Raw genomic sequence first — 12,104 nt, forward strand, 5'->3', positions numbered from 1 at the left:
TAAACTCCAAACTTGAGAACTAACTTAATATTTGCTTCACAACCATTGTAGGGGCCATAATTTCGATTTTCTGTCTTATTCGTTAATCATGATTATTTCCTTTTTTTTTTTTTACAGCAATAGCAATTTTATTTATAAAGCACATTTCAATACATGTAAGTTCAATGTGCTTTACATGGAGAATTAAAAACATAAAAACATTTTTCCCAAAAATAAATAGAATAAATGAAAACAATAGATACACCCAACATACATCAGACACAGCAATCAAACAAACATCAAGTGTTGCTGCACATGCATCCAGTCAAAACAGTCATTATATCATTCATACGCTTTAGAAAATAAATGTGTTTCAGTCTTTTTTTAAAAGTGGAGACTGTTTTTATGGACATGAGGTCAGCAGGCAGTTTGTTCCAAAGAGATGGACCACAGTAACTAAAGGCCCCTTCACCATACTTTAATTTGCATCTGGGTACATTTAAAAGACTTCCACCTGCTGACCTAAGGATCCTGGTCGGGTTATACACTGTGAGCAAGTCAGAGATGTACTGGGTAGCTGAACCATTGAGTTCTTTGTGGACTAATAGTCCAATACTTATTGCTTACTTCATTTCCGGTTTTGGGTTCATGGGTGTGGTTAACCTTTCAGGTAGGGGAGAACAGGGTTGGTTGTCGCACTTTCTACTGTTTTGATGATTGCTCATCATCAAAACATCTTTCAATAGTCATTCCTACATTAAATTGAAGCTTAAGACGTTGGCTTGAAATGTGTATCCCTCTCATTTCCCAACTCATTGTAACAAAGAGGCAATTAACTATCAAAGACACTCTGACACATTGTGACAATCAACCCCATCACAGGGATGGTTGTCACACACTATGGGGTTGGTTGTCACACACTATGGGGTTGGTTGTCACAATGGTATTTCAATGGGAAACATCTTTTTAAAAAGGCAAGAAGACACAACTAAATTTGAAAGTTTAATTGCACTGACAAGTGATAGGCCTACATAACTTAATGCATTTTAACATAACATGAGCAAGGAACATGAACAGGAAACACGTCTTTAGGCCAGCCTATATAACAACATAAAGAACAAAACAAATAGTCCGAACAATAATGGCCTACTCAACTAGGCTACATGCAGTCACTGTCTGAGTTACAGTGATGGCAAATGTAGGGTCTGCGCACTCCAACTAATTTCACCATGCAGGATTTTGCCAACATAGGGGTTGGTTGTTACATGTGACAACCAACCCTAAAGAGAATGTGATGACCAACCCCAACTGGAATTTTTTGCTATGATCAAGGCTAACAACCATCTAACAACTACTTAGCTAGCTAATAAAAATCTAAACTATAGCTTTCCCCTCACACTTTGTAAGGGTAACACTTATTTTGTTATAAACCTATCGTTTAAAAGCCTAGAAGAAAAATACGGAGGAGCTGAATATTTACAATTTGACATGAAAAACACAAAAAGTCCTCTCACCTCAAGTTCAGCTGTCTTACTCCAGAGAAGACTACGTAGGTGAGCTCTGATCCTAATTCTGGAAATGTCCATACCCCAATTTGAGAGACAGCGCCCTCTGGTGGCGAGATATAACGAGTGTGCCAACCAACCCGTGTGACAACCAACCCCGTTCTCCCCTACCTGTTCAGTTGGGGGCGGGAGGTACGTATACATAGAGGGTGAGTGGGGTTGAATATTTTTAAGTTGACCGCCACTGTCATTGTCATTATCATTGTTTATTTTGATCCTTTTTGGTATTTATTTATTTTGAGTGTTTTGTTAATAGAAAACTTACTTTGGACTTTGGTTTTGATTTATGGCAAGACACGTCACAAGCACAACCCCATTTAGTCTCTGTGGCACCTTTCAATCTGAGCCGCTTCAACCATTATAATTGTAACAAGTTGCATTTAAACTTGGCCTGTTGGCAAAGAAAACAAGGAAGTTTTACCATTTACGGGTACAAAAGTTTGTTTGCACATGATACTACGTGTTTGAGATATTTCAGTCTTCTCTAGCCGACATTATTGGGCCATCAACAAACCACTCCTAGAAATGATGTAAGACATTTCTCAGTTCTCTGTTTTTTACTAGAAGGACTTACCACTTCACCTCTGATTTACATCCCTATTGACACTGTACTCTCTGTTTGGGCAAGTGGTTAGAGAAAAAAGAAGCCATTTAAGGCTATCACTTTTTTTTACCAGGGGAACTATAATGTCTTTCATTTCTCTCCTTTGTAACTTGAGTGGGTCTTTAAATTATTCTAAATAACTGGCTCTCCAGTGTAAATCCCCTTATGATCAAACCTTCATTTACAGCTGAGACAAAAGATACAAATGTTTAAATAATGGGATTCAAATAAAAAAGAAAAATGCTTTATTTACTCTTTAGGTCGTGAAGGTAAGAGCTGTTTAGCCGTGTGTCACTTTGTAAAGCTTGCATCTTTTCTGAGCAATAGCTCCTCTGAGACAAAGCACGGGGGGGGGGGGATGCTTTGATTAATGAGCGCCGAAGCCCCACGTGGAGTGACATTTTCCTGCCCACACACTCCTACCACCACCCAGTAATCCTCAAGAGCGTCCCTTGGCTCACTCAGTGTGCAGGAGGACATACTGTATTGTTTCACTTCCCAGAATCAACCTTCTGACTCATTTGGTCCCCTGAAAAGTTTTGGCAAAAGTTCAGCTGACAGGACACCCCCGCCACTGACCTTTTCAAAGAGTAAGTCACCCAAATTTGGAGACTGTGTAATCACCCTTTACTTCCTGTTCATGTTGCAACCTATACAGTCTACCAGGCATTGTCTACTCCCTTTACGCTGCCGTGCCTGTGATGAATTATGTGTGACTCTTATTAGTGTGTGGACGTGTCTTGTTTATTTTTGTTTTGGATACAACATTCAAAACTTGCACCATCAGCAAAACAGTGGTTGTCAAATGAGTATAACAGGGGGATTTGTTGGTTATACTCATTAATTAATCAACACTTAACACATCTTTGCTACCCAAAGTGCACACACTGCTCTTAGTTTTTAGATGTTTTTAATGCATTAAGTCTACAGTTTCAGGCGTCTACTGGCTGCTATAAAACTCTGGTGACATGAGCTTCAACTTGCAGACATCTGCAATTTGCCCGGATTGTCTTTCCCATTAAAGTGAACATTTAGCCTGCTTTATATGTAGACAAAATTGTTAAGAGGTAATGCACTGTGAACTCCAAAACTCAGAAAAATCTTCTTACGTTTGCTTATCACAGCAAAAAAGAATTCAGACAGAGTTTAATGTAATGATTTGCACAAAATAAGGACGTTTCAAGTGTTTGCTCTTTTTCATACCACGACTACATAAACTCCTGAAGTATAGAATGCTCTAGAAAACGTTCTTAGGGAAATATTTTTAGTCTAACATTTTGAGATACAAACTTTCCTATAGTTGAATTGGCAAACTAATGCCACACATGTCTCTATACAGCTAAAATCAAGCTAGAAGCTACGGCTAGCTGCTTCTTAGTGTAGCTCAGCATAACTTCTTGAGATTGGGAAACAGCTAACCTGGATTTGTCTAAATGTTAAAGAATCCACCAATTTGTATGTTTAATTCCACCAACCAGTGTTGCCAACTTTGCGACTTTGTCACTATATTAAGAAAGTTTTCAGACCCCTTTAGCGACTCTTTTGCACAAAAGCGCCTAGCAACTTTTTCTGGTGTGTGAACGGAGACTTTTGGAAACTGACGTGAAAGCATGTATCGTTCTTACTCTACTCAACGAGCAGTGGATGCTGCTGTTAGTCCCTCCTACCTGCATTCAGAGCAGGAGGCGTTCATCCCCCAGCATCCAGACTGCAAATGTATCGAGCATGTACGAAGACACGGCTGGCTGATCCCGCTTACTGTCTCTTTTTGGTCCATTTAGATTGTTAATGTAGATTGTAGCAATAAACATCTTGAAAATGTTACGGTTGAATTTTTTTATTTTTTACTTACTCATCGTTACTCGTCTACAGCGTCTATTACAATTCAGATTATGCAAATTAAATGAAGACGTCATTTAGCGACTTCTAGCGACTTTTAGGACAGCCAATAGCTACTTTCCTCACTGAGGAGTTGGCAACACTGCAACCAACTGACATGCTATATCCTGTCAGTCTACAGTATTTCATACAATATGAGAGAGTAAGAACAACACTTTGTCCTCTTAGCTCCTGGCTAAGAAATAGTCCAGTTTGTAAACCCTCATTAAATGAAGGCCAATAAATATCACATTTTTTGGGGGAGTGATAAGTTAAACAAGATGGATCATGTTTGTTAGAGTCATAGAGGTGCTTGGGGGTGCATTTTCTTACCATTTTCCAAACCAGGCTAGCTGTTTCCACTCGCCATGCCTAGCTAAGCTTTGCTGCGTTGGCACGAGAGTGGCAACAATCTTATCGTCTTACCCTGAGCTAGAAATGGATAAGTTGTTTTCCAACATGTCTAACCCCTACTTTAAGAGACTTTAACGTGCAAACACGCTGATGTTGTCCTTTAAGACGTCTTGCTTGTCCTGGATTTGAAGCAGCCATCTGTGATGCCCTTAAATGTGTCGTTTTATTTTTCATTTAAACAATCAGAGAAGAATCTGACTTAAACAGTGAGTTCATAGTGTGACGAAAATAAAAATGTAGGTTGCTGTGATTCTCTCAGTGTAGTGCTTTGACCTCAAGCCAGTCCGTGTCCTCACTGCTCATTCTTTCACAGATGTCTTGTCCTCTCCTGATGTCTGTGAATCTCTATAAGGAGAGTCTATTTTGGCATTTGGTTACTGTTATAGACACCCTGAGCCGTTGCAAAGTTTCAAAACTGACCCCTGAAATGATAATGTCTTTGGGACTCCCCTAGAGCTGTGTCAGATATGAGGTCATACTGCTCAGGCCACCATGCAGCTGGAGAGCAGATCTTCCCCCTGCTAAGCGCCTAAAAAGGGGGGGAGTTTCCCTTGGAGATCTCCAGCCAGCATCTCTCTGTTTGCTTGCTTAGAGAGTGATGTAACAGAGCTGAAAGTGCATTCTACGTGCGCATGCATTTACGTGCGCATGCATTTACGTGCTCGCCTGCAAAGTCTTGGCTGTGATTCCTGTTCAATCTTTCCAATAAAAATAACATTTCAGTTTGTGTTTCGTGGAGCACGGCTCTGCTTTGTCTGGCTCAGACAATTCCCCACAACCCTCGTCAAATCCCATCCTCTGCTGTGCTCTTTTTAATTAACTTCTTCTGTTATTCCAGCACAGTCCTCACACTGTGACAAAGACGGGGCCTCTGCCAGTGAAACATTGGCCAGGGCTGTGATGTTATCCATATTTGACGGAGAAGTGCGTCACAAGCACTTCTGGATGTGTGTAGCGTTTGTAAGTCTGTCTCCTGATACAGTATAGAGAGAGACACTCATTTTTTTTGTGGAGGACATTTGGCTTCAGAGCAACAAGGGCAAGCAGCGAGTAGCATTTGATCTGCAACAAGCGGGGCTGTCACATCGCCCGCCTGCCAAGAAGCGTGCCGAGAACTGGGCTGGCGATCTGTGGGCACCAGTAGCCCGGCGTCCTGCTGGGCGGAGGGGCAAAGCAGATGGGCCATCTGGTGACTCGCTGGCACAGGACAGGGGCTGCTCTGTTTCTCTGTGAGTGTGTGTTGTGCGTTTGTGTCGCTACGACAGACCGTGCAGCGTTGTATTAGGAGACCACCTGTCTCGTGACTGCTCATCATCTCTTTCATGTGTGGTCAGCAGCACAGACTTACAGGGAGATTTCAGACTTCTCTTAAATTCACTCCATATCTTGCATCAAAGCTGTAAAAAAAAATACAGCAAGTTTTGGGGGGTTGACATAAGTTTACCCACATTTACTACACACATTGTGATGGATTTAGAGCACACTGTTTTCAGAAAGTGGTCACAACTAAAACATTTCTCCCTAGACTCCATATTTTAGCTTTCCAATCCATCAGCACTTGTGATTTGTGCCTCTGACAGCGCTACAGCCTGTTTCCCTTGTTCAAACTCCACTGGCACCCTGTGACTCTGCCCCTCAGGCTGTAAATTGCTCCAGTGGCCGTCTTTATTGCTTTTATGAAAAGTTTTCTGGCTGACACACACACAGAGAGAAAGTATTTGTGTCCCCGCAGAGAGAGAGAGAGAGGCTGGAGTGTTTTTTGTCTGTACTGAATGTTAGGGACACATACCGTACACAGTGTACAGGCTTTGAGGACACTAAAGAACATGCAACTGGAGACTGTGGCGAGAGCAAAACAGAGCGGACAATACTTAAGAGAGAAAGACAGAAATGGTCTTGGGAATGCTGCTGTGTTTTTCCAAAGATTTTGTGTTTGTAGAAGGTTAAACAAACCATGATTATATACCCACGCTCTTTTATTGACATACTCCTGATATACATTTTTCTGTCTTTATTGGACACGTTCTCATTGTAACTGAGCTGCATCGTTGTGGTATTTTTATGATATCAGAATTTTGAATTGCAATACAATGCTTGTAAAAATCACACAATATTGATACCTGTTCGGTACCAAGGCAACAGAAACTGAACCCAGAGGCACCTAAAAGTGGCGTCATCAGCAAACAAACAAAATTCAACTCCGCTGAGGTTTTGTACTGTTATTTAAAGCTTTAAAGTTATTAATTGCATTCTTAAATGTTTAATAGATTTTAGTTAAGCTAATTTTTTTACGAAAACATGATTTTAGTTAAGCTGATTTTTCTTTTACATAAACATGATTATAGTGCTGTTCAATCAAACTGCACTAGTGTCTTTTGATCAATCTATTGCACCATCTCCTATTCTTGTTGCTATATAACTAAAGTGATTAATTCAACTAATATGACTAAAAATGTATTGCTTTAATTAATACTTCAGGGGTGCTGGTGGCCTAGTGGTCTAAGCGCCCCACATGCAGAGGCTACAGTCCCCATTGCAGGGGTCGCCGGTTCAATTCCCGGCTGCGACCATTTCCTGCATGTCTTCCCCCGCTCTCTATTCCCCATATTTCCTGTCTCTCTTCAGCTGTCCTATAAAAAAAAGGCAAAAAGGCCAAAAATATAACTTAAAAATAAAATAATGCTTCAGACTGTGCACTAAAACTCTATTCTGTATTCCAACTAAAAATGCAATAATGCAGCATATTTCCTGTGATTACTAATGGTGTCAGGTGGCACAACTGCAACATGTCAGGTGGTGCAACCATGTAAAATATCAATTTTAAAGCAGTAAATTATTAGTAAAATTGAACAAATGGTTGCTGAATATAATGAGATTATCATTTGTGCTGAATCTCTTTAAATGTAAAATCAGAGGTTAAAGATGCTGAGTACCTGGACAATAGAATGCAATAATCCTAATATATTGTAAATAAAAAATATACTCACAAAATAAAAATGTGTAAAGCATAAGCAGCAACCTCCGGTCTAAAAAAATATGAGTCCAATGTGAGGGTGCTAAAAGCTGCACTTCATCAAGAATCCGCTTGAGGCTGGCTCCGGAAGTACCAGAAACCACATACACACCAATTCAAAAAAGCCGATCTTTCCAGCAGAAATAAACATGTTTACAGCCTGGTACAAAAGACGAGTGTAGTCTGGATAGCTCATTTCCCAATCAGCTCTCACTGTGAGGGGGGTGAATTTTTTTCTAATGCAGCAATTTCAAAGATATTAAGATTACGGGTCTTCCAATGAGAGGCACAGCTGACTGCGGGAACACTGTAGCTGTTGACCAGGAGGCTCAAAGCCCGCCTCTTTACGTCACACTGACTCCACAGCAGCAATATGGCTGCCGCCGCCGATTTGCCTCTAAACAGCACTTCAGAAACAGATGGGTGACGTCACGGATACTACGTCCATATTTTATACAGTCTATGGTAAAGTACTGTAACCACTCTAAGGGATACTTACTAAAAATTTCAGTTAGAATAAATGATAGGTAAGTACATATATTTTGACAAATATCTGGTTGCGCCACCTGACATCTTTTGGGTGTTCAAGTTAAGAAAAGGGTAAAAAAAAAACAATGTAACACTTAAAAAAAGGCGTTTAACGTACAAGACCTGTTAGAACACATTATTCCAGACACAAAAATATGCATTGCAACCATTCTGCAATATATTTTTTTTAGGCTCATTTGCCAACGACCCACATGTTTATAAATTCATTACAGCGTAAGAGCTGTGAAGCAATCAGAATGTTATGTCTTCATTTTCTGTTCCGCTTTGTTTTTATTGCTCTGTTGGCTTTAACCATATGTTGATTGACTTCACATCAGCATGTAGCAAACTTATGAGCAAAGACCTGTTTCTTTTCATGCTTTGATACTTAAAGATACTATTGAACCCAGAAGTAACAAAGATTACATCATGTTGAAGCATGTAGAATTGAAAGTATCAGAGCATCCAAAATGCTGACAACCCTTCCCCAGTGTTTATTTTTCTACAGAAATTCATCATCAATGATGTCACATCAGCATTTTAGTTCAACTGCTGATCCCAAACTTTCCTCTATTATTACGGCTGTGAAACTTTGAAACTGTTACCACTGACAACACGGTCTGTGAGTCTGTGTTTGGTGTGTGTAGCAACAAGATGTCACCTGCAGTTTGCTCTTACATCTCTCAGCAATGACAACCTGTTAACCCGGTTTGATAAGTGACATGTTTTAATGCTGAAGATTCTTTCTCAATTAGACCATAGGGACTTTTTTTATTTGACTCATGTCATGACATATTGCCCTTTGCTGTGTTTTCACGCTCATACAGAGTTTAGTACAAGTTTGAACTGTATTGACATGCACACATTTTTATTTAGTGTGTTTTATCACGTTTTTTTTAAATCATTGAACTCTAGAACACTATATTTAAAAAGAAAAGAGAAGTAAGCCCTGTATGGTATGATGATATCCTGTAAAGTTTTATTATTCTGATGATGATCTCATTTGCTCAAAATAAACAAATGTCAAAGCTTGCATATTTGCTATGAGCAACTCATCTGGGGGAAATTGGTGGCTAGTCAAGGCTTCATCTGATTGTTCCAACCAGATGAAGTCTGATTGTTTGGGTGAATGCATGACACATGTACTCAGAGTTATTTCATTGCATACAGGCACACTTCACATTTGTTTGTATTGCACATGCACAGTATTAGAAGAAATCTCACATTGTGTCTTGTTAACTCATCTTTATTATCATAATAAATAATAATGCATTTTATTTATCACGCACTTTACATTCTGGACAAATCTCAAAGTGCTATGATTAGCATATGCATATGCATTCTTACTTAACCTAAGGTCAGGTATTACCAGTAGTTTATGGTGGTTAGTGCTGGCAAACACCAGCAAATGTGGGAAGATTTTTGCTTAGCTGGGACTGAACCCCAAGGAGAAAAGATGGGTTTTTAGTAGTGTTTTAAAGTGCTCCACAGACTGTGCAGCTCTAACCTGGAAAGGTAGGCTGTTCCACAGCTTTGGGGCCGCCACTGAGAAGGCTCTGTCCCCACGAGTAGAGAGTCTGGACCGAGGTACTGCCAGGAGCAGCTGGTTTGATGATCTAAGTGCTCTGGAAGTACTGTGAGGCTGTACAAGGTCTGATAAATAAGACAGTGCCAGACCATTTGTGCATATGACAAGTTGTTTTTACCCACAGGTTGTATAAAGCATGGATGTAGGTCATTGGTTGGATTTCGAAGCCAAGGTGTTATTAGAAATGCTGACCTCATCTTACTTTCGACCTACCAATCACAGGCAAAGAGGTGGAGCTGAGGCAGGCTTTGAGCTGCGCTTGGGCTAACAGCTTTGATGCACGCACCTGTCTGTCAGCTCAGCTACGCCCCTAATTATTCTACTTCATGTCAAACTCTTATACTATCTGAAAAGATGTGTTGTAAAAAAAACAAAAAACATCCCCTGTCAGTGTGTATGAATGATTAGATTCCTTGTGTTTCCTTGGCTGTTGTAGCAAACCCCAAGTGGACAGTTGAGGTACTGCACTTTTATGACCTTTTACATTGGCTTAATTTCCCAACACTGGAAGTTGCTGCTTGTCTCTTTATACTTGTGCTACTGATGTGCTACATTGCATCTTCATACTCAGTTAGAATAATATATTTTTCCAGTATGACCACACAAGCTATTTTGCAAAATGTAATTAGACCTCCTTGAAAGGGGCCATAGTTGCATATATGTTTTATTAAAATACATTTTTGGCTTTTCTGAAATCTCCTGCTCACGAGCTCAACTCAATGACACATCTATCAATGTACTGCACTGCAGCTGTGTCTCTAGTTCCTGTTCCCCTTTTTCTAGGCCAACATTCAAAAACAATGACAAATGTGTTTACATATCCGTGACATACTGTACACGAGGACTGTTACAGGTTGCCGTTTCAGGAAAGTAAATTTTCCACCAGCCTGCAGTTTGAAATGATGGCATAAATAATGGTGTACAATATGAGATTTATTTTTGTGAGGTAACTAAAAAAAAAGTTGAATTTCCTCCGATGTTCAGTGCAGCAAAGCTGTCAGAGTTAAAGACTGTACTGTATCGCCTCATTATGGGATGTGACAACCAAAGCTTAATGCATGAAATATTCTCCAGTGTTGTCTTTGAAGTAAATCGTCTGCACCTGAGGCAGGAGTTTAGGCAAACACCCACGCATGGACTGCTGCTGCACCGTGGGATCTTGAGTGCACAAGTCTCATCTATCATCAAACAGCGAGGAGTTCCTCCACTGCTGCTGGCTTGTTTTTTCTCAAAGTGCCACTAAAGAGACAACAGGGCATTGACAGGATTCAGATGAATTGAGTTAGTGGCATCAAATGCAGCACTTGGCTGTCATGTTATTATTTGTCTGCCAGAAGCTGTCAAAAAAGGATATGTTAACCTCAAGAGACCAACCTGGTTAAATAAAGATTTGATAAATAACAGAAGCGGTGACAGTAATATTGGGGAAAAAAAGCTTTGTGTTGGTTCTACCACCTGCGTCCTGTTTTGTCATTGTTTTTGTGCAATCACAGAAAATATTATGTGCACCAAGCTGAGGAAAATGGCACAGCTCTTGGATGATGAAACAGTGTTGTTTTTGTGTTTTGGCTCTCAGGATGAAATCTTCGCCTGCAAAGAGAAGTTGAGCTCTGCGCTCAAGTTCAACAGGACCACTTCCTGATGATGACTGTAAACATGGGTGAGTAGTATTCGAAAGCAGGTCCCTGTACAGTGCATATATACAGAAACTTGCACGAAAGGGAACAGAGCACAAACACACACCTCTCACACATCCTCTGGCAGGAACAGTGCAGAGAAAAATAACACATGTATTAGAGCAGGAAAGTGTGAGGAGGCTGTTAACAACTCCAGATGGCTTGTTTTTGTACAGTGTTATTAAAAAATACTGTTTATCTGATTTTAATTCTTTCTTCAGCTATGGGAAATTGATTTTGCACAGAAGGTTCAGGGTGCACAAGTAACTCATTCAGAAACTTAAATTATACAACATTGCAGTGTTGCTTTTATTTAAATTCACACCTACCAGAGCTGCTACCACACTCCTACATATGTGCAGAAACAGTTGGCTGCACACATGATTTCCTCTGTACGTTTCATCTCTAACCGTAGTCTGTCTCATGGGTCATATTTTCATGCACACAAGACCCGTAGCTATAAACTCAAGGGAGCAGCTGTGAACGTGACCTTTGCATATAGGTATTTGAATGTTTAATTCATAGCTGTTGTCTTTTCTCAAAATTGAAATCCCCCAAAACAATGTACTGTGTCTCACATTGCAGGGTTCACAACTGGCTCTTTAATTTTGACTTTTTGCCAATGAACCATGTTTCATTTGTTTGTAGATGACGGTCTCCAAAATGGACCCGGACAGCCCAGGAACTCACAAGGTAAACATCAGATTTCTTAAATGATATAGCAGTTAAGGATAAGTTGATCTTAGACTGTATAAATAATGGACATAGTATCCGTGACGTCACCCATCTGTTCCTGAACGCTGTTTTGAAGCCAATCGACCGAGGCAGCCATATTGGAAATGAGGAACTCAACCAGGCA

General features: G+C 40.2%; 1 protein-coding gene across 1 annotated transcript in view; it reads left to right on the forward strand.

Moving 5' to 3' along the window:
- Positions 1–12,104, forward strand: part of map3k22 (mitogen-activated protein kinase kinase kinase 22) — a 50,894-nt gene that overhangs the window by 5,090 nt on the left and 33,700 nt on the right. The window contains exons 2-3 of the mRNA XM_034706908.1: positions 11,146–11,229; positions 11,894–11,938. Of these exons, the coding sequence (XP_034562799.1) occupies positions 11,211–11,229; positions 11,894–11,938 (64 nt within the window). The 5' untranslated portion in view covers positions 11,146–11,210. The remainder of the gene's footprint in view (positions 1–11,145; positions 11,230–11,893; positions 11,939–12,104) is intronic.

This window comes from Notolabrus celidotus, chromosome 17, assembly GCF_009762535.1.
Source record: "Notolabrus celidotus isolate fNotCel1 chromosome 17, fNotCel1.pri, whole genome shotgun sequence".
Lineage (NCBI taxonomy): Eukaryota > Metazoa > Chordata > Actinopteri > Labriformes > Labridae > Notolabrus > Notolabrus celidotus.